The sequence below is a fragment of the Scomber japonicus genome, chromosome 14, assembly GCF_027409825.1.
Source record: "Scomber japonicus isolate fScoJap1 chromosome 14, fScoJap1.pri, whole genome shotgun sequence".
Taxonomy (NCBI): Eukaryota; Metazoa; Chordata; class Actinopteri; order Scombriformes; family Scombridae; genus Scomber; species Scomber japonicus.
Window position 1 is genome coordinate 11146853 of NC_070591.1, and position 26142 is coordinate 11172994.

The 26142-nt window shown below is 37.5% G+C and overlaps 1 protein-coding gene and 1 non-coding gene across 2 annotated transcripts; both read left to right on the plus strand.

Annotated features, from left to right (window-relative positions):
- The first annotated feature begins 1306 nt into the window (after positions 1-1306).
- On the plus strand, positions 1307-1379 carry trnar-ccg (transfer RNA arginine (anticodon CCG)). Its single transcript has one exon. It is a non-coding gene; the product is annotated as a tRNA-Arg (tRNA).
- Positions 1380-16197: 14818 nt separating this feature from the next.
- Positions 16198-19576, plus strand: vip (vasoactive intestinal peptide). The gene is made up of 5 exons (XM_053333620.1): positions 16198-16295; positions 16925-17029; positions 17882-18007; positions 19233-19344; positions 19568-19576. Exons 1-5 carry the CDS (start codon positions 16201-16203, stop codon positions 19574-19576), a joined length of 447 nt encoding a protein of 148 aa, XP_053189595.1. The 5' UTR covers positions 16198-16200.
- Positions 19577-26142: the final 6566 nt, after the last annotated feature.

Here is a 26142-nt window from a genome sequence, read left to right on the forward strand (position 1 = left end):
GACTTTCACACTTCATAACACGGTTAAATGTGGAAGACATTAATAAATCTTGCAGAGAGAATCACTGTCACCCCAATTATGAATTAATATGCTGATATTTACATGTGGAAGTGTTAAGTAATTAACAGGATCTAATAAAAGTCACACCAAGCTTCAGACATGGGCAGAAATTATTTAACTATTTTATATTCTCTTTATGTACTTATTATTAGATTATGGGATTTATTATTTGGAAAATGTATATTTGTATAATAACATATATTTTGTGAGAGTTAGTCTCAGCATCATCAACATCCTACAAAAAGCATATTTATGAAACAAAGTGCTTCAAAAGATAATCAGGTCACACACAGATGAACAGACTGCAGGTTGGACTTTCTCCAGTAACTCCTTCTGCTTCTAAAAAATCCAATTTAATAAAAGGTGGTCATGATAAATTATATCTGGGTGGAAGATCAGGAGTGAGGTGATCTGGGTGATACGGGGGCTGATGGACGTGATGGATGCCACACAACAACACAGTGTGATCTGACCGAGTTAACTCTCCCGAACAATATCAGTGGAGCTCCCTGAGCAGTGTGTGTGAAAAAGAGACAGAAAGAGAGATAAAGAAATAAAAAGAGAGTGGGAATGCTTATCTCTAGAGTCGAAACCTACCTAAATGCTATTGAGAAAAACAAAAACGTAATCTATATATATCCTCTATTTGTTTTTTTTCTATAATCTTAAATGATTTACTGATTCACTGTACATATGTCATTTTGGACAATACATTTTATTGTGAAATGTTATGTCATTGTCACAAGTGTTTAATATTTGAGGTATCGCTGCATCGTTAAAATGTGTTTATATTGGCCGATAGATTGATATCGTAATTCTTTTACTTCCTTATATTGGCATTGGATCCAAAAATCCAGTATTAGTCTGACTCTAGTTAACATCATGAAAAAAAAATTCTCATTGATTGTGTTTACATATGTATGAATATCCTGGTTATGGTCAGGGTTTTGGACTATCCCACTTATGTTTTGTGAATACATCCTGCTTTTAAGAACCAGGATGTGCCACCTGGAGTATAGTCCAACAGAAACCAGGATACTGTGGCTTCTCAAAAGCCTGTGAAATGAGGCAGATATGTTGAGGAATCAAGAAACAACTGGAAGGAGATGATTAGAGACCAGGACGCTGTTATAATCATATATGCAGGTATATGACTATAACCAGGTTATACCAGGTTCTTCGTTATAGTTCACAGGGGATTTATGGCCATTGAATCAGAAATCCTCAGAAATCCTTTGGTTTGTGTGACCCAGTGGCCTAATGGATAAGGCATCAGCCTCCGGAGCTGGGGATTGTGGGTTCGAGTCCCACCTGGGTCGCATCCTCCCTGAGGTACCTCTCTTGATCAGCTTGAACTCTGTTGAAAGCACTTAGACAAAAGCAAAGCAGTTTAGACACAAATGTTACCTAACTGTATGGACAATATTTGCCTGAGACATTAAGAAGATTCCATGAATTAGACAAGTTCTTATCAGGCTGAAATAGTTCATGCTGCCTTTCTGTGAAAACAAGGAAATGAACTTTACATTACTCTAACTAACCATGACAAGCATCATTTAGCTGGAGCAGGTTGACTGTTTGAGATGAGGTCATCCTGCCATGACAGGTGCTCAGATTTCATTACTGAGCTGCTGAGGCATCCATGAGCAGCAACTGTCTGTGGTGACGCACTGTACTGTATCTAGGGAGGGAAAATGATAAGAGTCGCACTCTGGTGGTGGCTTTCATACTGAGAGAGAAATGGCTTAAATTCTCCAAGTGAGCAGTGAAAGCAGAATCTGCACAGATATAATGCCCCTATAGTGAATTAAATTTCCTATAGTGTTTCAATCCATTACAGTTCTTTGTCACAAATAAAGTTAAAGATGGAGTGCATCAATTTACAGGTGTATCTGTACAATTTAATATAATCGAACACAACAACCCTGCATAAAACAAGCTCATAATATTCAGATTTTGTTGAAATGGTGTCACAGACATGTCAGTTTTACTGTAAGAGTGTGGTTAGTGGTCACATTGTATTTTTATGTGACCTTTAAGTGTTTTTATCCTGTGCCGTGTTTTATTTTATACATAAGAGATTATTTGTGTTGCATGCTGTTTACAGTTAGTTTTATTTGATGTAATTTATCTTCTTTGCCTGCGTGCGCTCTCTCTGGGCACTCGGGCTTCCTCCCACAGACCAAAAACATGCACGCTAGGTTAATTAGTGATGATAAATTGCCCATAGGTGTGAATGTGAGTGTGAGTGGTTGTCTGTCTCTATATATATTAGTTATGTGATTGACTGGCGACCTGCCCGGGGTGTAGCCTGCCTCTCTCCCATTGTCAGCTGAGATTGGCTCCAGCTCCCCCGCAACCTTTGAATGAATGTTCTTTGTCTTTGCTTGTCCAGGTAATAAGTTAGATTGTATCTGTTTATTTAGTTTTTTTCTGTTTTGTTATGTGAATATTTGGACAAGTATGTCATCTGTATATTGTTTGTGACACAATAAAATCTAATCATATCATATTGGACTGTGTTGCATCCATTTCTCCAATAGTTCTGTCCGGTGACATCAAATCACAGGGCTGGTCTCAAAAGTAATAAAATAGGGGGACTGAGGCACAGCTTTACGCTGTTTCTACTGTTTCTAGGCTATTGCTCCCCTTTCTTTTTGTCCTGATGATCTTTCAACCACCACAAAAATACTAACAATAACTGAATCTGTACCATAGATCTGGATAAACAGCATTTATTGGTTTAGATAAACTTTAATTACTTTATTGCTTCTGATTTTCTTGGTACTCTAAAACTTTCTACATAGATTTCTGTAACAGCAGAGATCAACTCTTTCTTTTCTGACTGTAATGCCTGTAATTCCAACAGGAAACGCTCCTCTCCAGACATTTTGACATGTCATAGTAGAAAAGTACAGCTGCAACTAATAACGTCAATGATGACTATCTGCTGTCGGTGTGCTGGTGATCCAGTGTGCACAAAAGCACCAAGTGAATAAAATATTATGTTATAAGTGAACATGTGAAAAATAATATATGATTAGAAGTTTAAAGTGGTCCATCGACTTCATTACTCCAAAGAAAAATTGGCTCAAATCTATCCAGAGCTGGACACAACATGTGACAGGTGCAAACAAGAAACTGCCAGCCTCTTTGTCATATGTTCTGGTCCTGTCCGAAACTCACCCTGTTCTGGAAATCCATTTTTGATGCCTTGGCCTCTGTCCTGCACTACCCAGTTGAACCTTCTCCTCTGAATGCTATTTTTTGGGTTGTACACATCTACGTGCCACACAGGCAAATGTATTGGCCCACATCACTTTATTAGCTAGGAGATTAATACTGTTCAAATGGAAGGAGGCTTCCCCTCCTACTTATGCACGTTGGATTAAAGATGTTATGCAGTCGTTAAAACTAGAAAAGATTAGATTCACCATGAGAGGATCTATATTCAAATTCCATTCAACATGGAAGCCTTTTCTAGTTTTTGTGGAGGAATCAGATGCTCGATTACTTGCTGAGAGGGATCAGCTTACAATTTAGATTGTCGCTCTCTCTCTTTTGAATCTGCTTTATTCTTATTCTTTCCCATATGTTTTTATTTCATTTCATTTTATTTTATTTTTAAAATCCACTTTACGAATTCTGTTATGGGTTAATTTGATGTCTTGAATAACTTGCCGAACGGGGGTGAGGATACAAGGAGGGGTGGGTTTTGGAACGATTTGTGCGGTGGGTGGGTTGGAAGCTATAGTCCAGTGTTTACTTCAGAAATTGTACTGATTATTTGAAAAATGGAAAATAAAAATAAACCTTGTTAAAAAATAAAAATAAAAATAATCATGACATTATTTACATTATTTACAATAAGTAACATTGGTATTAAATGGATATTACCAGATAGTTAGATTAAAGTGAAAGAAAATAGATAGATAGATAGATAGATAGATAGATAGATAGATAGATAGATAGATAGATAGATAGATAGATAGATTACATCGTTTTCCCAAACAGGGAGGGTAATCTGATTGGTCCCCTCGAGAGGCAGACCCAAGTGCATTGTGGGTAGAGTTTTGCTGGTTAATGAGAGCTAATGATGGAAATGTGAGTGTGTGTGTGCGCTGCGATAATTAAAGTCTCGAGATGGAATTGCTGTACGTAATGTCTGCTATGGGGCTGAATCCAGGCCAAATGTATTTATGTATTTAGTTAATTCAGGATGCAATGAAGAGCTCTGGTGGTCTAATTGATCTGTACAGGAGGCTGCACACCAAAAACAAGGCCTCCATTAAAGGAACCTCCAGGGACTCGGGCTCTGATGAGTATGTTGTGGAGTGTGGGAGAGAGAGAGAGAGAGAGAGAGAGAGAGAGAGAGAGAGAGAGAGAGAGAGAGAGAGAGAGTGTGAGTAACTGGAAGTGAAAAAGATGAGTTTCTATCTGTGTGATGCTATGTTTGTGTGAAATTAAATATAGTGAAATACAAAAATGATATAACATAACATTAACATGGAAGCATCCAGCGTTCTCTTTTTTAAGAGTGGCTTAATGGCAGGAATGGGTTTAGGAAACGTGCCTGATTGAAGTGAGCTATTTATTACTTGTCGCAAATCTGTTTGGACAGAGTTTACAATAGTTTTAAAAAAGTCTGATGGCAAGACAGCATGTTGATGGTTTCAGATGCTGCACTGTTTCCTCTATGGTTTTTTGGTCAACTGTTTTAAATTCTAACATCGCAGTTATTGAGTTATTCCTGGGAGGTCTTAGGGATTGCGTCATTTTATCGTTTTGTTGATTTGTGTTGATATTTAATCTTATGGACTGGATTATTTCACTGAAAAAGCAAATTCATTGCATTTTTCTGTGGAAAGGAGTTCTGGAGCTATCTGTTTAGGGGGGTTTGTAAGCTTATCAACCGTAGCAAACAGAGTATGAGTGTTGTTGATGTTCTTATTATTCATTTCAGCTTTGAGTAACTCATAGTTAAAATTACAAAGACTTTGTTTGTAGAGGTCAAGGTGAATTTGAAGTTTAGTTTTCCTCCACTTACACTCTGCTTTCCTGCATTCTGTTTTTAAAGCCTTTATCATCATCATAGTGTTCCTCCATGGTGTTTTCTTTCTGATCAAGGTCATCTTAGTTTTAATAGGTGCAACAGTATTCATGACATTTGAGATTTTCCAGTTACATTTATCCAGGAGTTCATCAACTGACTCTGCATTCACAGTTAGTGACATAGCTATAGCCTCCATAAACTTTGCACTGGTATTCTCATTTATGTACCTTCTCCTAACTGACACAGAGGTTAACTGAACATTTGGAATGATCTGTAAGTCAAAGAACACACAGAAATGATCAGAAAGAGCCAAGTCCTTAACATCAATAGAAGAAATATCAACACCTTTAGAGATAACCAGATCCAGAGTGTGGCCTTGAGTGTGTGTGGGCCCTTTCACATGTTGCAAGGGAGGCCAAAAGTGTCAAGTAGAGCAGAGAGTTTTTTGGCATTACTGTCCATGTTATTGTCTACATGAATGTTAAAATCCCCTGTTATGATAAAGACTGGAACCAGTGGATAACAGATGGCCTGGCTCTGTTTAACGTTCAAACATACCCTTACAAACACTTCCAAAGGCCACTAATTAGAGTTTTCTAGCTGTAATTGCTCCTCGTGTTCATACTGGCCATTACAAGAGCCCTGTATATTGTGCTTACAACAGAAGTGATCAGGGACAAAATCCATTGTCCTCCTTCTGTGCAAAAAATGTGTTTTAAAGCTTATCTGAAGTTATTATGAAGCTTCAGTCGTCCAAATGCCAAGTAGACATCTTTCAAAGTTACAGTCTTTATAGTGTCAAAATCCCTCTTTTTGTTACTTTCACCACAGCTCAACTGGGAAACACAAAGAAGGAATTTGATGTTACAAAGACTGTAAATGTGGCAGATATCCACTTGATATGATTAACTCAGACTGCTGAAGCCTCATTTAAGCTTCAGATAAGCTTTTAAATGCATTTTGCACAAACTGTGAGTGTGGACACACTGGACTTTGTTCCACATCACTTACATTGAAAACTCATTTAAAGGGGATCATCAGTGTTCCTATGGACACCTGGTGAACCTGTCCTTCAATGCACAGACATGAGATAGATATCAAACATCTCATCTCATGCAGGTTAGTGAGCAGAGTGTATTTAAAAAATTATTAAGTCATTATTTTGAACGAAACCAGACTAATCAAATTTTTAGTTTCGTACTTCAAACCTAGCCATTGTCACTTGCAAAAACTTGTTGAGAAGCTAAAAATGTTGCAAATGATAATATGTACTCTTTGTCCAGTGCTGTTATCCAGTTCATCTGGGAGGAAGTTATGTACGCACGATTTGTGTTGTAAACATGTAATTTGCATTACAGCATTCATGCTGCTCATTTCCCAAATTTCATCCGGCAGTGTTGACCTATCGTCTCCATTTTCAGCTCTGTCTCCTGCTGCAGTAAACCAGGTTTCGCCATCAGGGGAGTTTAGCTGTAATTTATCTGTCTAATCTCCTCTGGTTGTGGATGGCAATCCATCACCAAACCCACCTGGGTCCACATCGAGCTAAAGGGAGAAGACTCTTCCCACATGGGAGATGGAAACCTGTCTGGCACAAGCACCTATGACGACATTCCAGATGAGTGTAAAGGCCTGTCATTTATTTGTGGAGAGAAGTCTTTTTACTGTCATCTCGACACAAACAATGTTAGTATGATGGTCACTTACTCCCACCGGTTTGAAGAGAGTTGCTCATACTGGAACAAACAATGATGCATTATTTCTCTGTTTGTCTTTCTGGTTTTCCATCACGATGTGTGTGATGCAGATCTTGATACAGATGAAATATTTCTATATCATATTACCATATTCTACATTTTCTCTGATTTAAATACGTTTTGAGGAGGATTTCACCATTTTTATACGTCATAATAACATTTCTGGTGCTGCTTGCCCAAACTTAGTTCAATTTCCACATGTGGTGGATGTCCACAAGTATTTATATATCAAAACAAGTGGTTCCAAAACATATAATAGTGAGGTTTTTGCATGTGCAAGTAAAGTATCCTAACCCTCTCTCTACCCTCTCTACACCATTTCACAATCATGAATTCCTCGACAGTCATTAATAACTGTTTGATTAACCCTTAATGAACAGAATGTATTCCATTTAGTTATGGAAAAAAAATACGCTCATAAAGATGAAGAATACAATGATTTTTTAATGAAACACAAGTCAAATTTGTACATTTGCATGTTCAAATATGTGTATCAGTAACACAAAATAAAAACAAAGGTGCATTTTATTTCCATTTTTATGTATTCTACGTCACATTTGAAAATGCCTGGCTAAAAGAAAATGTATATTGGGTGTTTTTACCTCTTTCAAATGTAAAAATGGGTCAAATTTGACCCTGAACAGTATGTAACGGGGAAAAATTGATAGCAGGCCAACAAGAACAGAGCATAAATCCTTGAGAGTTGGAGGTCTTTCCCCCTCCTTTGAAGATAAGCAACTATTTAATCAATTGAAAACAAAGATATCATTTCTACAAAACATACTTCACACTGCTAACAAAAAGGCTTTTCTGTTTTTGTTAGAAACATCACAATAAAAGTGAAAAATCTTTTTTATCTCAACATTATTCATTGCACTCTCTGATGCAGTTGCCAATAAGCTGTTGCAATATAAAAAGCTTGTTTACATTTACTTAATCTGTTTTTCATTCTCTCAGTCATTCTCCCATCTAGACCTGCAACAATTAGTTGGTTAATTGATTAGGTGATATAGAAAACTACTTTTTTGATACTTGATTAATGGTTTTAGTTTCTTCAAGCAAAAATACCAAAGTTTTGCTGGTTTACCTTCTCAAAAGCAAAGATGTCCTGATTTTATGTGTTCTTATATACTTGTGATTTGAATGCTTTCAGGTTTTGGACATCACCTTGAGCTGTGGAAAATCACAACAGGCACAACAGACTATTATCACTGACGTTTGATAGACTAGTAAACTATTAATAGAGATGACAGATGGCAGATGAATCAATAATTAAAGTAACTGTTAGCTGCAACCCTCTGGCAATCTTGTCTTCTTTTCAAACTCTCTCTCTATCTTATCTTCTATCTCTGCCTTATCTCAGTATCTTTATTCCATCTCCCACTCTGCCACATACACACAGTTACATACACTTACATGAGAGAGAAGCAGAGCGACCCCAGCGGGTCCCGTCATGCTGCCAGCAGTAATCTGCCATCAGAGTCGTCACTCTGTATTTGCTAATGGGATAATGTGGTGCAGAGGAGGCACTCAGCAAGCCAGGGGATTCCCCTCATCACACTTGGCTGGCGGGAGAGTCGTGATGCAAGGTGTCTCGTTACAAATACATTCACCATTTGGACACGAAAGTAGATTTGACCACATAGCTTTGTTTTCTAAAATACAGATGACTTAAAATTTTAAAGACTCTTGATGAAAATAAATCAGCAATATTAGCAAGTATAACAATAGCAGCAGTAATAGTAGTAGTAGAAGAAAGGGAGAGGCATCCTGGGTTGACAATATCAAAAAGTGGACCAGCCTCACCACTGCCAACAGATCGCAGTGGAAGAAAGTGGCTCTGGCAGAGAATGGCACATATAATGATGATGATGATGATGATGATGATGATGATGATGATGATGATGATGATCATCATGATCATGATGATCATGATGATGACGACGATGATGACTCTAGGTCCAATGGAGGCAGTAGTAAAAGTAGTTGTAAGGCTGGATTGCAAAGCGGATGAGGCAAGCAAAGAACATGCAAATTCTAATCTAAACATATGTAGCACTAAATCAAAATATCAACAACTTTGAGGCTGGGATTATGATCTAATCTTCTTGTAGATGGACCCTGTGTCAAAATCAAATCACCACAAACTAATTTAACTCGCAGAAAACTGATGTTCAGGTAGTGCTCCAGCAAAGGAGTCTGTTTGGTATCTGGTACTGCAGGCAAACCATAATGAACCTGCCATGTGCAGTCTGCTGGGTTGACTGGCATCTGGGTACATGGATAATGCACAGAGAGCATCAGGAGCAAGCGATTAGTGGCAGCCCAACATAAATTTCTGCCCTTTAAATTGATCTTGAAACCAGTAGAGCTATGACCTCACAGTACTGGCAATAGGACAGTATCGTTTTTACTATAAACATGCTGACAGTATCAATTCTGCCAACCATTTCCATTACTGTGATTACTGTGATTATCATCGCTTTTCAGAGGACACCATGAACACAGAGCAGTGCTCCTGCCTTCATTAGCACTTAGTTCAGCCTCAAAGAAGGTGATTTCTGCTGGTCAAATTAACACAGGATTACCAGAGAACTGGGTGTCTGTCTGTCCACCTTGAGCTATTGTGGTCATGACTTGCCATATTTTAACCTTAACTATCAACCTTAACTATGAACTGTTGTCTATCTTACAGGTGATCAGCTGCAAAGTTCAGTTAGAAAGCTGCATTTAACCTGACTGACAAACTCCCTGCCCTGCAAGATTGCACACGTCATGATCCTTCTCAATGCACGGTTTCAGCTCTGCAGGTGTTTGTTAATAGTAATGTAAGAATACAGTTTCTGTTACTGAAGGTAATGTTCTGTGTGTGTTTACACATTTCTGCCTTTTAAAAATGGATTTCAGACGATAACATTTACTGTAGACTACTCCAGTCAAGAAATCATTCAATCAATTTCATCTGGAACAATTCATTAATTTTCAGCATATAAATCAATAAGCATAGAATCTAAGAGACACTGAACTGCATTTAAAGTGATTTCCAGTCAACTGTCTTAAACTTTGAAATGTACAACTTTTATAGTTTAAGCCAGACTTATTCAACTATATTGTTCAGGGGCCCACATTGTCAGAAAGCTAAGGCGCCAGGAGCCAGACATTTTCCCAAGATATCATTTTCATTATCTATATACATTTGACAGAGTTTGGATGTTTTGCTGGCTGATATCCAAACCCGACAGATAAACTGCATCAAAAATAGGATGCTTTGTTTTTGTTGTTCCTCCGCAAGTTAAATTCCTGCCTTCAGCAGTTTCAATCAACACGTATTTCTCAGTCAAGCCGCCTTTGATTTGACGGGCAACCGGCCACTGGTTGAATAAGCTGGGTTTAAACTGTTTTTGATGTGATTAAAGGCTACTGTAAAGTGAACCAATGTTGAGTAATTTAATTGTGTTTTGGCACAAATAACAAGATTTCAGAAGATGTTGATGATTATTGTGATATCACTACTATGATATTTTTACCTGTGATAATTATAGCATATAGATTTTATACCAGCACATCTCTAGTAGAGGTAGTAATGATAGAAGTATACGAAATACAGGTTATATCAGAACTATAACTAATAACAGTTGTTGCAGTAGTAGACCTAGTGGGCTGAGTAGTAGAGACACTGGTCAGTAGTGATATAAGAAAAAAAAGTTATATTTTTGTTTTTATTTCACTTTTTGTCTTCAGCATTCTGAGTCATCCTGAGTACGGAGGTGAACTGGCCTGTGACTCGTCTATAGGAACGTTTTCTTCCATACATTCCATCAACATCAACATAATAACGCTGATGTTTCCTCCATCAGCTTCCTCTTCCTGCCGGGATCTGTCTCCAATCACCGCTGTCAATTAGACCTGCTCCTTCTCCCATGGACTTCTGCGTAATCTACTTTCTCTCTGGACTGATCACATTAAGGTTCAGATGGTGCCATCATGGTTGAGAAGACGGAGGAGGAGGAGGAGGAGGAGGAGGTGGAGGAGGAGGAGGGAGGGAGGGTGTGGGTCATCTGCTGACTGGCAGGAGATATGAAAGACCCGGGAAGGCCAGAGTAGATGCTGTGGTCGTGATTTAGTTGTTACTAAAATTTGTTATCATCATCAGACACAAAACTACAAATGCAAACAAAAATGAATCATATTTCCAGAAATATACTATACTTGCAGCCACACTGAAAGCCCTTTAAAAGCACCTCAAACATTCACCTTATTTGTAGTAGTGTATTTTTATGTCAAAAAGTATGTTTTAGTCATTATTTTTAATTCTATTTTAAGTCATTTTATACATCTTGTGTTTCTTTAACATGTTGTCTTGATGTATTTTATGTTTCATATAAAGTACTTTTGTTGAATGTTGCTCTACAAATAAACTTTTCTCCTCCTGTGTCTTTATATGTGATTTGAATGAACTGACCCTTTAAAGTCAGTGGCCAGTGATAAGCACCTAATTTGAAAAAACATATTGGCCCCTGTTCATTTATATTTATACATGATTAGAAATATATTGTAAGTTGCATTTTTCTCTGTAAAAATGATTCAGTCTGGCTCTGACTGACATCAGCTATTTTCCTGTATACTTTGTTCAGCTATGCCAGGCTGCATTAACCGGGATTCAATCCAGAGTTTATGATGTTGATGGATGCTCTGTTCTAGTTTGTGTTGCCTGCACACCTGAATATATTAAAGATATATTATTCAGTTGATACTGGCTGCTCTGTCCTATATTTGGGTTCATGTCCTGCTACTCTCATGACAATTTGGCTTTTTACTTGCTAATTGTTAACAAGTTGCTAGCCTACCTTGCTACCATTGCTGCTTAAAAGATGCTAAAATTCTCCACATAGCTGACCAGCAGAGTTACTGGTTCGGTTTTCATCATTACGACTGACCCCTTACTCGTTTAACGTAGTCATTTAATGTATTCTTCATACGAAATATTATAAGGGCTGCTTTAAACACAGATTTAGGTTTTTCTCTTCTCAACAGAGAGAATGTGAAAATGCATAGAAACTAATTTATCTGTATGGTCCCTTTGAAAAGCAAATGCTTTAAATGCCATTTTCCTCACACTACATGTTCTTGTAATTGAAAAGTTTTCATATCATGACCTAATGTGTTTCAGAGTAAACCAGTTTTATTCAAGAACTGTGCCTCATGATGGTGTAAATACTGTGTTTGTTTAGACGCTTTTATGCCCAGACAATAGTCAGATCAGTTAAACTCTTCATGCCATTCGGATTGCTTTTGCCACAGTTCAAATACAAAAGGAACCCAAAAGCACGACTCGAGAGGCAGACGTTAAGAGCCCACACAATAACAGTGAGTTGCTGTTTGTGTTGGCGTAAAGCATTTGCATATATACCTCCATCTCTTGTCTTAACGTCTCAGAAATGTCTGGATTCATAACTGGCCAGATTGTTCAGTCCCTATCAGGACCGAAATTAAAGAGTCTTCACTTGGAAAGATAGAAGAATAGAAAAATCCAGGTAGTCAAACAAAGTATAAAAGAGGTCAGTGTGAGGCAGAATCTGAAATATACAGACAGGATGAAAGCTAGGTCAGGTAAAAAAAAAAAAAAAGGCAGACAGTAATCAGAGTGCTGGAAAGCAAAAGCACATAGCACAAAGACAATCTGGTAGAGAGCTGGTGGAAATGCACCACTAAATATTTTAGGGGGCTAATGAAGGACTGGGAAACAGGTGAATGTGGAGGACGAGCAGGTGAGATGAAGGGATGGGCAGGTAGGTGAGAGTGGCAGAGTCTGAAATGACAGCAGAATTAGAGCTGGTATGCACAAGCAACCAAATTGAATTAATGAACAGACTGACTTTTGTTCTGGCAATATTTATTTATCAAGAAGCACAAAGCCGGTACGTTGTCTTTCTCTAGTTTATTCAGTCGTCTGCAGACGGACTCCTTGCTGTCTCAAGCGTGAGATGGCACAGCGAGCCCAGAGCAGAGGAAATAGTCAGATTATATATAATACATTATCTTGTGAAAGGATGACCTTGTTCTATCATTAGAACAATGTAAGCACAATAGTCACGTCATAATGTATGTACAATCAGGACAATGGTTAGTCAGTAGATTATAACATACACGATGTTCACTCAGTCAGCATTTCATGTAACATAAGTGGTGTCATGGTCAACAGATTATGACATACACATACACCTAATCATATGACATAGTTGCTCATTTGTATCAGAGAAGATGAATAATAAGAATTCCCATTACATTCCCCCATTTCATCGTATTACGCTCACAAATTAACATTAATCAAACTAACATTAATCATTGAAATTCAAAACTGATGATCAAAAAAAGTCTAAAAATATATCCCCAGGAAGTCCCCAAAACCAGTCTGTCCAACATATGGCCTTGGCTCTGCTGCTCTTTAAGGGGTGTAAAGAGAGAAACCTCAGGAAGAGCGACAAGAGGCGTGATCCCTCTTGCAGGATGAAAAGATATACAATAGACAGAAATAGCATAATATGAAGAAAAACAAAATAACAGTAATAATCACAGTAGATAACATATAAAATGAAGTCAATAACAGTTGCAGACAAATTGTAGTGAAGTAGAATCAGTGAAGATGTTAAGCACCTTCTAGCTGGAATAAAAACATCAGAACAATCTATATTATTACATTACTACTACTACTATTAGTAGTAGTAATGTTACTTTAATACATTTTAAAGTTTATCACTATCACCTCTTTTCTTTTTTGTTTCATTGTATTTTTTCTCTCTCCCCTGTCACCTACTGAAGCTCTGCCGTCTCTTTTTTCCTGCACCATCTCTCTGTAAGTCATGTCTGAGCCACTCATCTTTTTTCTCTCCGCTGATATTATCTAAATGGTTCACACTCATTTAAATGGATGGAGGAATGGCTGGATGGATTGATGCATGGATGGATGGATGCATGGATGGATGGATGGATGGATGGATGGATGGATGGATGAGGCGGCGACCAACGTCACGGCTAATTCATTGTGGCATTCCAGCAGAGCAAATCAGCCTCATCAGGAACACTGTGGGTGGACTGAGAAACACTTCAGTCCTGTATGGCGTCCTTTTGTCAAAGCCCAACACATCCTGAAATAGAAAACAGGGTCGCTATCTTGCAAACACCCTCTAAAAAATTTGATTGTATTTATTTAAAGTGATAATCTGCAAGATCCTCATGTTTCATATTAAGACTTCAGCACCATCTGTGGCAATCATGAAATGGCTGCAGTAGGATTTGAATAACATTGTTCTGGTATTAAGTATTTATGTCATGACAGAACAATGCATAAGAGAAAAAAAGGAAATATTTACAGCTAAAAAATAATGCTCAGCAAAGACATCTTAATCTATCCTACACATTGCACTAAAATGTATTTTTTAGACTAAATTGAGACTAACATGTTAAAGCATTTGTAGCTGAAGAAAATTAACACGAAGGCCAGTGATGTGAGGGAAAGCTGGGCAGCAAAAGTTGGAATAATTAGTTTAGAGACAAATTACATTTAAAACATTCAGTTAATGAGATGTGTGTTAATCACGTTATCAAAGTCATGTTTCTTGGTGATTTCATAACCATGACTTTATGATTTATACTGTATGCTATTTGACTGATATTAAGTGATTAAAATGTGACATAAATGAGCAACACTGTTTCAGTGGCATTAACAAAGTGTTGAACTGAGAGTTAAATTATGTCGAAAACTGGCTCTAAAAATGTGTAAATTATCTGATGGATGCAGGCTGAAAAAAGTATAGTTTAGTTTAGATTTTTAGATGTGTCATATATTAATTTATACTGATGACTTTATGGGAAACTGGAAAAAAAGCCATCTGGCAAATGTAAAGTTTATTATTATTTTGGATGTGATGGAATCTGAGTATAGATGGCATTATTGCGTTATTCATATTGACTCTTAACAGTTTTGCATATCAAATTGTAAAAAAAACAACAACAAATGACTTCAAGAAATTGAATTGTAAAATGTCAAATTGTGTATTTCTGAAAGTGGAGAATCCAACTGTTATTATTTCTTTGCTGTAAATCAACAGGCAGCTGAATGAGCTAACTGTAACTTCTCTGCTTGTAGTTGAGTCTTTGTTCATTTATGTCTAACAGAGATCTCTACAAAGAGGTCTGACTGGCACTTCCAGGCTGAGATTTTTGACATTTTGTTTTTCATTTTTCAAATTTCCAGCTTCTCCTTTCCTGCCTTCCTAAAGCAGCAGATGCTCACTGTGATGGGAGAGGAGCCCAGGGAAAATGATCAGATGAGTCAACTGCATCAAGCCTGTCACATAAGTTAGTTATTCCTCCGATTAATTAGAAAAAAATGAAAAAAACTCCCCACTAATTTCACCATAGGCCTGTTTGGTTCCGACCGTGAGCAAGACCAATGACGGAAGCAGCGACCTACTGACGTCTTAGGCCCCTGATCAAATCTGATGTCCCCTCCTGCTCCATGGGAAATGTTCATGTGTATAAAACGGGAGCAGAGCTGAAGGCGAGCAGAGGAACACAAAGAGAACAAGAGTCAGGAACCATCGGATCAACAGAGTTGGAGATACACCAGTGGCTCAAGATCAGGACTCAGGAGAGCGCAGCAGAAAGAGCAAAAGAACAACAACAACAACAAAACAGCAACTTTCTCTAGAGCATATGTAAGATTTTACATTTGCATAAAACTTTAGTTTTAGATTTTCGTTGATATGGCGTGTGCTCTGTGGTCTCTGATTTTGGTCATTTTGAAGTTGTGTTTTCCGTCGTTTTGCGCACTCCGGGTAGTTTTTGGATAAGTCACTCCAATTTGACTGAACATTGAGTTTTACGCCGGAGAAATTGTTGCTTGTAATATTAGTATTAACTCGATACATTATATTTGGTTTATGGTCAATGGTAGCAACGGAATTGCATCATCCTGATGGTGTGTTAGGATGCTGAGTGCTCGTCGATGTCCGCGCTCTGCGTAATTACGCATTGGATTCCGCTATTTTCTTTATCTTTCGTCTGTCAAAATTCACAATGAAACGAGAGTTTGTCAAAGATAAATGTCCAAACGGATTTTTGTAACTACAGATTCTATCTTTGTTGCCTCTGCAACAAATCAGCACGTGGACTGTATTTAAGATAGTGAATACAACTTACAAGGTAATGAGTAGAGGATAGTGCATCATCTTCTTTCCGTCGGTAGGTTTGTTGGAAGTGACTAGGTATGCGCACTGTGTTCAGCTTAAAGGGAGAATAACCAGCGTTTCCATCCTCAGGTGTAAAGCGATGTTACAACGGTCCGGCCCCCAGCTGCTTCTCCTAATAGCCCTGTGCAGTGTGTTGTACTCCCGGACTCTGAGTCTGCCATACACATCCATGAGGTGAGAGAAACCTGCGCTTTTTCCTCCCAACTCAAACAGCTGATTGGAGCAGGTTTGTCTTCGGACTCCTGCTCAGGTTCATTCATCTTCACGCCAAACGAGAATTCTTGACATTTGCTGCATGTTATCATTATTAATGTCATAAATTATTAAATATTCGCAGTGTGCTGTTGTTCAGTTGATGCCAGTGATAAATCGCATGAAAAAAGCCTGGGAAATATTAATGCTTTGAGGTGGTTTTGTCTAAGAAAGCGCAACAAACTTAATAACCAAATACTACTTCATTTGTGATATTATCGTGCATTACGTTATTTCTTTTATCTAATTTTCAAGGCTGCCAGAAGCTGTGATAGTCTATTGTATATAACTCTCTATTTTACGCATTTTTGTAACTTAAAGGAGTGAAATCAGAAATAATTTTGATGGCAAGTAGGCTGACTGAACAATCACTATATTGCCTCTTGCATCCAGACACCTCACAGCAAAACTCAAGCTGCCTGCTGTGAACCAGTATACATACTGGTGCAAGTGCGCGTCTATTTGGCGTAAACTTGCTGTTGGTTGATTTGGTGTTTTAAGGAGTCCGATGCGACCATATTTTAATGTAACTGTGCTGTGATGATGTGCAGACCAGCGAGACACGCAGACGGTCTGTTCACCAGCGGATACAGCAAACTCCTGGGACAGCTATCAGCGCGGAGGTACCTGGAGTCTCTGATCGGAAAGCGGGTCAGGTAGGCCAATAGTACTGATTCAGCAGTGTGACAGGATTTCATATTATGAAACTAAAGACTCTTATTAATCTAAAAATGTAAAAGACTTTTAATTAGTTACTCTGAAGTCAACAGCAGCCTTGTCCTCTTACATCTCTGCCTCCTGATAATTGAGTATATACTGAGCACGACTGTTAAAGTCAGAACTAGAAATCCGTTTTCGGACAATTGTTTTGCAACAAGTGCAACAATTTGGCTTTGCAGGATAATTGTTAAATACATTTTAAACGTTATTAAAAGCATATACGTTAAGTTACCTAGGTGCATCTCAGCCATTCAGTTTATGCTGTTATATTCTAACAGAGCACATCATTCAGAAACAAACTTGATAAAAAAAAACAAAGCAAAACAAACTGTATTCTTCAAAATTGATGGTAGCTACCAGTTAAGTTATTTAAAAAGTTTAACAAAGATGTTGAATATTTCATATCAAATATATGTTGTTCTTGTTCAGCAAAGTATCATCCGCTCATATGATGTGAGGTGATTTCTGTGAAGGGTCAACACCAAAGGACACTATGACATTTGCAATGATAAGACCTGACTTGACCGATGATGCATTTTGTAATTGACTAAACATTTTTAAAGGTTAATTTATGCTATTAGTGCTTCATTACATGTTATACAGCCAGGAGGGGCTTGGAGAAACACACACACACACACAGAGAGAGAGAGAGAGAGAGAGAGAGAGAGAGAGAGAGAGAGAGAATGAGAAAAGACACAATGGATTACAGGTCATTGCATTGAAACCTGCTGCCCTCTGACTTTCACTCATCCTTTTCTCTCATGACCTTCCCCTCGCCCTCTGTCCAGTGACGAGCTGATGGAGGAGCCAGTGAAGCGCCACTCAGATGCCATCTTTACAGACAACTACAGCCGCTTCCGCAAACAGATGGCCGTCAAGAAGTACCTGAACTCAGTCTTAACAGGGAAGAGAAGGTAGGAGTCAATCGTCAATATCCCCATTCTCGTCTGTCTCTGTCCATTTCATTCCCTCCTTTAAACTTAGTGTATAGGTAGCTAACTTCATGACTCAGTGAATTGATTCTCATACCATTCAGCATTACTAACAACACCAACATCATGCCTGTGTTTCCCTATTTTAGACTTTGTGTGTCTAAAGATGAGATGTTAATCCAGAAAACATCCATTTAAAATCAAAGGCTGTAGTCAAATTATGGCAGCTGGTTCCTAAAGGGACATTTTAAAACTTCAGTTTGGACTTTCTACAAATGCAGAAACTTTTAAGAACTTCCCTTTTTTTGTTCAGTTATTTTGATAGCTGAAGATTTCTTTTGGACCAGCATTTAGCAGCCACAGAGGAGCTGCAGTTAAAAGCACTCTTACACTGGTTTTATTACTAAACTTTGGTAATTACTGCTTGTTGAGAGTCAAATGAACCCAGCAATTGGAAACCAGACCCAACAGCAAACATGTAGCAGTTCAGACGATGATGTGAACTGTTCAGCTTTTAAAAGTGGCATTGAAAAGCTAACATGTGCCATGATTCAGCATCTGCATGTATAAGAAAGCAATTTTGATGGATGAACAACAGTGAATGAAGCAACATCAGCTGTGTGGTATGCAAGACTGTCAGTACTGGTTTTAAAAAGTAAAACTATTAAGAAGTTCCCTGAACAAGTCCAGTTGATTATTGCAACAATTCATCATCAGGAGAGTCTAAATCCAGCTCATGTGCCCCATTAGTTGGTGAACTTTGTGAGTTCTAGTAAATACTAGATAAGGACTATTTCTCCAAGGATACATTCTGCAGCCTTTACAGTGTTTGCTTATTATTATCTCTTTTTTGTTGTTGTTGAAATAGCATGTAAACACAGCAACACTGAGCAGCTCTTAACATGGATTTTCATTACAGCGTACAAATGACAGAAATCTGAGCTAACAAAAGGGAATCTAATTAACTGCTGTTGAACTAAGAGCAATCTGTGTGTTGTATTCAAGCCAAATCTGCATCTTTAAAAATACACAGACTTCGCTCAGCATGTTGGCTTAACAGAACAAAATAATACAAGAAGGAATGAAAACAAAAATGCCCTCCCCACAACCTCCCACCCCAATTTTTGTACAATGAAAAATGTTTAATATACATAATATGAATAATACTAACAATTTTCTACTTCCCACCCTGCACCTGCAAACACAGCCTAGAAGACCCTGGAAACAGCGACCCCGAGGAGTCCAGGGACGATCCCAACACCTTCCAGGAGAGCTACGATGATATCAACGTAGATCACCTCCTAAACAACTTTCAACTGGTAGGTGTGCACACAGAAAAACATCCTCTTTTTGAACAAATGTCCTAATTTTCAAGGACTAAAACTCAAACTTGACCTTACAAAATACATACAGATTCTGAATTAAACCTACACACACTTATATTATAGATAAATTACATTTGTAACTGTCCCAAATGAATATATTCAGCTGAATCTGTTTTTTTGTTCATTTTTTCCTCTCTCTTGTATTTGTTCTTTGCAGCCACTTTGAGGAGGGGCCAGTGCTCTGAGTGAATACCTCAAGTCATCCTCATGAAACCGCTCATTCCAAAAAAAAAACTACACAGTATTAATCCAAAGGACATTCGAAAGGCAGATCAACCAACAATGATGTGTTCTCCAATGTGGTTATCTATCTATCCGTCCACACAGTACATGTTTACACTTCTTATCTTCTCTAAATCTTTAGTGAGTAGTGTATGTACATGTACACACAATGTAAGTGTATAATACTGCTCACTAAAGATTTTTGGCCCAAAGGCTCTGCGGGCCGCACTGAGCAACATGTGTGTCCACGTGCAGTTTGGTCAATCAGCTTTATAATCAGCTTCATTCACTTTTTAGTGGAACCACTGTCCTATTAAATCTGAGTAAAATGTGTCCCTTTAACTTTCAGTTCAACATTTGACCCATTGAACGTCAATGTAACTGTTTATTTTCAGTAGTGTAACATTTACTCCCATTGATTTTCAGAGGATAGACTGCACCTTTACTTCACTATAAGCTGGGAAATATGTATGGTTGATGTTTCACTCACTAAATGTCCATTCACTTTCCAATTAATGTTCATTGACACACTAACATCATTAGCTCTCAGTGTAATTATTGCTTTATTAACATTTCAGTGCAACAAACTGTATTAGTAACTTTAAACTGAACCATTGCCCCATCCATAGTTTTAATGGAATAACTGTTCTATTTAAATTGAGTGAAATCTAACCCATGAAATTTTGATTGCACATCTGACTTGTAGAACGTCAATAGATCAGCTGTTTTCAGTCGATCTGAAACTGTTGCTTTAGCTTTAAGTGAAATTTTGTTTCTCTGTCTGACTGAATTTTGATAAAGTTTCACTAACCAAGAGTTCAATTGACTTTCAATGGAGCATTTGTCCAGTTCATCTGCTTTGGAAAGCTATAACCATTAACTTAACTTTATAAAATTGTAAATTGATCAAACTGTATAATTAATGTTAACTAAGTAATTGAGCAATTCACCTTAATTAGAACACTAGTTGTATTAGCTTTAGCTTTGTTTGTTTCATCATCAATAAAATTATTGTTGTTCCATTAACTTTCAGTTTTTTGAAAGAACATTTTGCCAAATAACTTAATGTAATCACTTCCCTATTAAATTTGGCATTTGTCTTTCAATATTGATTTTCCATTCATCTAAAATCCCTTTAGCTTCAAGAGAAACTTTGTCCAATTAACTTTGTATGGCACAATAAGTCTGATTGAATTCTGATTAATTTCCCTAACCAGTAGCTCATTTATCTCTGAGTAGATTCATCTCAATGAATATACATATTGTAGCACCATTGACTTGAAGTGTATTATTCACTGCTTTATACAATTTAGCCATTGCCGAACTCGTAATAGAACAATAGTTGGAAAAACTTTCAAAGGACCATTTTATTCATTTTGTTTCACGAGAATGATCATTTCAATTGATTTATTGTCTCTTAAATGTTGGATAATAAACTGGGACGTGTTTCACTTAAATCTTAATCTGTTGAGTTTCATCAGGAGTAAAGAGATGTCCCATTGATTTTCAATGGTGCAGTCATGATATAAGCACTGACTGAATTGTTTTAGAGAATCCAAACATGATAATTTGATGATAAAAAGAAAACAGTGGGAGCAAGAAGAAGAAGAAGAAGAAGAAGAAGAAGACGAGTTAGAGGAACACATTTTGAATGGACACAGATGCATATAATCACTTTATACTATTCAATATGTAGAGCAAAGAAGTTATAACTGTGCATAGAGCTGCCTTTAGCGCATATAGTGATGTACACCACTCACCAAATAAAAGATGTTGGTTTATTTTTCAAAGCTGAGTCGTTTTGTCTGGCTGATTGTTTGACAGTTGTCTTTTGCATCTGATAAGATCTCATGTTTTAGGAGTTTAATTGGTTTCGATTTTTGGAAGAAAATGCACAAGAATGAACAAGAATGTAAGCTTCTCTCTCTAAAATCTTGCACAAAAAAAGTCTACAGGATTGAGTGTTTTCTCCAAAATGTGTATTCCCTTTTGGGTATCAGCATATAAACCATCATGCAATCTTTCTGCCTGTTCAGCAGCACTTTAAAGAATACCAGTCCTAATATTATACACACTCACCAACTGCAATTTCTGCACAATCATCTTAAAATTAATCTTGGCATGTAATGGGATTTTTACATTTTTTTAAAAGTCTGTCTCAGGGCAGCAAATCAGACTTCCTCAGTGAAAAAGCCTTGTGTGTGATCATATAGATGGATGTGACAACATGTTGACATACATGACCTTCAGTTCTCCCTGTGGGTGTCAGCTGATTGACATGAAGTTTAGTGACACTGACACAAAAAGACTGGATACATACGTTTTCGCTCTTCCCTTAAAATGCCGCCTTCTGCTCTTGTTGACCTAGAAACTGATTTTAGGTGCCACCATCTTGCCAGTTGTCCCAGTACAGGGAGAAGCAGGTTATCCGTGACTATAATGGCATCAATTTCCTAATTTATTTCACCCTGAGATGCTTTATCATGCAAAACACTGTGAGTACATCATGTTTTGTGAACTAGTCTTAGAAGCAACTTTCGTGTCTTTCTTTTTCACATTTTTCTTACTTAGGAAAATAATTTATGGTAGAAGAAAGGAGAGGAGAGAGGAGAATAAATTAGGGTAGCACTTTACAGGTTTTTCATTTTCATACTGCTATCCTGTAAATTGTCAGGTATGTAACAAATTTAGGGTGGTACAAATTGTAAGAAAAAGTGTTAAGTTGGTTTAGTTTGCAAATGTCCACTCAATGTATTTGGGTTCACATATAATTTTGAATTTTACAAAAAGTATTAATAAACTACATTCTTAATATTTTTTCTATTTCTATTATTTCTGCACCATTCCTTTTGAAAAAATGTGCAGCATTAGGAAACACCTCAGAGGGATTGTGACTATGTACAAATAAGTCTCTACAGCTCAACAACTTCAGCACCATGGACAGCGAAACTACCAGCTGTTGTAACTGGATATTGACTTTGTTTTATTCCCCTTTAAAAGTTTCTAACTTGAATATTAGAAAATCAAGGTTCATCTCACTAAATGAAGGCAACACTGAAAAAATGGGTGATAATGTTTCAGCTCTATTTCTTCATGTTGTCAAACCTGCTGGCTTCAAATCACCCGGGGATTGAAGAGAAAGTCACACTACATGGTTCCTCTGCAGAAAATCCTGACATAAAGAAGAGTTTACGATAAGAAATAAAGATAAACAGATTAATTCTCTCTTCCTGCATCGTTGTATTGTTTTATTGGTGCAATAACAATAAAGTATCTATTCTATTCTATGTGCATTTCCACAGTTTCTGATCTATTTTTTGTGTGTCTTTTTTCCCTTTAAAGAGGTTTAAAATGCATGTCCATATTACAGAAATTGTGTTTGGTAAAGGTAAAGGTTAGAGGCAATTGATCAAATTTGTTAGGTTAGGTCTAAGAGTTAATTAAAAACTTTTAAAATGTAAAACTCTTTTTTAGTTGAAAAGTTGATTTGGAGAATTGAATCCAAATTTTCCCAATTTGTGTGTTCCTATTCGAAGCATAAACACTCAACTTTGCTACAATACAATACAATTTGCTGTGACACAGTTGATATAATAAACATATATAACACAGCTGACACGAAGACTCGCTTCAACTGGTACTACATGATGTAATGAATGGAAATGTTTCTCCATAGTTTGGCTGGGATCGCAAATATTTATATTTTATATTCACATCATAGCCTTTGGAGTCAAAGTGGTTTTCAGCTTGCAACATCACACCTTTAACTCCTATTCAGCTGGACTTCACAGTTTTAGTGGGAGTGGGTCACATTGGATACTAATGGACTACAGAATAGTTGTTGTGTCGAACAGGTTGTGTGACTATGTGAAGATCTGAAATTAGCCATGCTTTCAGTCACCTCGTTATGCTTCACACCATTAGCACATTTTTCAGTCATCCAGCTGAGAGTTTCCACAGCTCTGCTCTGTAATGGTTCCCAGTGCAGGAGGAAGTGTTTACCAGACAAAAAAAAGTAAATGAAGTAAGTTCAGTGCATTAAACAGGTGTTTCTTGTGTTCTCTCTTTAATAGCTTTCTGGCAGTGCTGAAAAATCAGACTGCGTCACGAGTTTCATCTCAGGATGATTCAACCATATCACAGGCCTAAATGCAAAGTTTATGTCTTGATCTGCGACATTTCATTAAATGCCTGTTTTGTTGCTATTTGTCTATGACGCAATAGTAATTCAGCCTATGTGCAGTTCATGAAAGCTTTCCTATTTGCAGTTTGCATGCTCAGTGTTTTGGGAGCTTTCCTGTACCAAAGGAAACCGGCTTGGTTGATACTGTTTTTAGATGTGAATCACTTCCTGGTTTTGTGCCATAAACTCACTCAGTATTTAACAGGCTCCAAATTGTCCACAAGATAGAGCTCTTTGGTCATTGTCACATAAGTTTCTTACATGCTGACCTGCAACACCTCAAAGGAAAAGTAACAGTTATTACAATGTCACCACCTACTGGTAAAGAAAAAAATAGCTACTGTAACGTTAACAATGGGCAATGGGCGTTACTGCTGCAGTGTTTTTGTTTTGTTCTTTTAAGTTTTTATAAATGATCATTTATGTTAAAGGCCCAGTGTGTAGGGTTTAGTGGCATCTATTGATGAAGTTGCAGATTGCAACAAAGTGAATATCCCTCTGCCTTTGCAAGCATGTAGGAGAACCTACAGTGATTGTGAATTCACGAAAAACATGTGAGTCCCTGTCAAAACTCATGAATAACGTGATTCCTTCACTAGAGTCAGTGTTTGGTTTGTCTGTTGTAGGCTATTGTTGAAACATGGAGGTGCAACATGGCGGCCTCCGCGGAAAAGTAACTGCTCCCTATGCAATTATAAAGGGCTCAATCTAACGAAAACACAATTTTCAGGTGATTATACACTAATTAAAACATGTAATATTACATTAACAATATTATATTCTATATAATATTCCTGCCAATAGATTCCTCTAAATCTTACGCACTGGTCCTTTAAACATCTGTAAACTGAGTTTAACATGGAGCTTTGAAAGCTCGTAAGCCTAACTGTAAATTTTCTGGTGTATAGTTCATCAGACCTTCACCAGCCATTAGTGCTTATTTCCCTTTTTTTCTTCTCATTAAATATTTTTCCTTTTTCTAAAATTATTTGTAGATGTGATTTTAGCATGTCAAGTTGAGTAATGCTTATTATTACTTGTACTGTTACCAAGCATTTTTGTAATAAAGACACACACACACACACACACACACACACACACACACACACACACACACAAAATACACATTTCCATCTGATTTCATGTGACCCTGCTGTCCTCCACATGACTAAATTCTGGTGTGAGGTTAAAATTGAATTGCCCTGTCACTCTGCTGTGACTCACTTTTTATATTTAAAAGTGTCAAATGGCTGCTGATATTTGACTCATAAATGTCATAAGCAATGTTCTGCAGGGCTGGACTCAGTATAGTCATTCAGTGTGTATGACATAACTTGAAGGATTTGCAAACTGTAACATTAGTTTATGTTACAGTTTGATTGATAGTTTGATTTCATGTTTGCTAAAACAAGACTTTTTGACAGTGACTTCAGTTAACATACATGACTGCATACATTCTTTTTTGCAATCAATAACCTTTAAATCAATGTCCTTTTTGTGCATGTCCATGTGTTAATGTGTATGTGTGTGTGTGTGTGCGTGCCTGCGTGCATGCGTGCGTGCGTGCATGTGTGTGTGTGTGTGTGTGCACATTGAATTGATTGTCCCAGAGTGAGACAGGTTTGTTGTCATAAAAAAAAAAAACTCGGGTCAGTATGTGTGTTTTTGTGTAAGCATTGTGGATGTATACAGGTCTGTGTGTGTGTGTGTGTGTGTGTGTGTGTGTGTGTGTGTGTGTGTGTGTGTGTGTGTGCGTGTGTCTACTCTCCTGGACATTTGTGATTACTGCCTGCGTTGTGCAGAGGCTTCTCTCATTAACTCTCATCACTGCTGATCTTAATGGACCAAACAGGGTAAAAATAGACAGAAAGAGAGGGCTGCAGCCTTTTAACACCATGCACTGTGTATGTGCGTGTGTATGTTTACCTGGTGAGACTCCAGAGCTGTGCACAGAGGAACATAATGAGGCAAACTTACACACAGTAAATGAAAAAAGATGTCATGCATTATGAAGAAAGGTGTTTTTAAAGGACAAACATGTTTTCAGTTTTTTAAATTAGCTCTAATCTTTGTTCCCACCTGAGTCTTAGTTTTTTAGTTGATGCCATCATTTCTATATATGATCAAACTGTACACACCAAAGTAATCACTGCAAATTGGGGAACACATTGAAATCACTACAACAAAGTCGGACGGGGAAGAAACACAAGCAGTCGGATGATCCAAAGAGCTGCTCCACTTATAACATTTCACTCATGTAACATTGTCACACATACAATTACTTCAGCAGATACAGCAGGTCAAAGTTGAATTGGAAGGTCAGTCTA

Coding starts and splice junctions, on each gene's coding strand:
- vip (XM_053333620.1), top strand. CDS start 16,201: ATGTTACAACGGTCCGGCCCCCAGCTGCTTCTCCTAATAGCCCTGTGC. Junction 17,030..17,881: donor CTGATCGGAAAGCGGGTCAG/GTAGGCCAATAG, acceptor CCCTCTGTCCAG/TGACGAGCTGATGGAGGAGC. Junction 18,008..19,232: donor GTCTTAACAGGGAAGAGAAG/GTAGGAGTCAAT, acceptor CTGCAAACACAG/CCTAGAAGACCCTGGAAACA.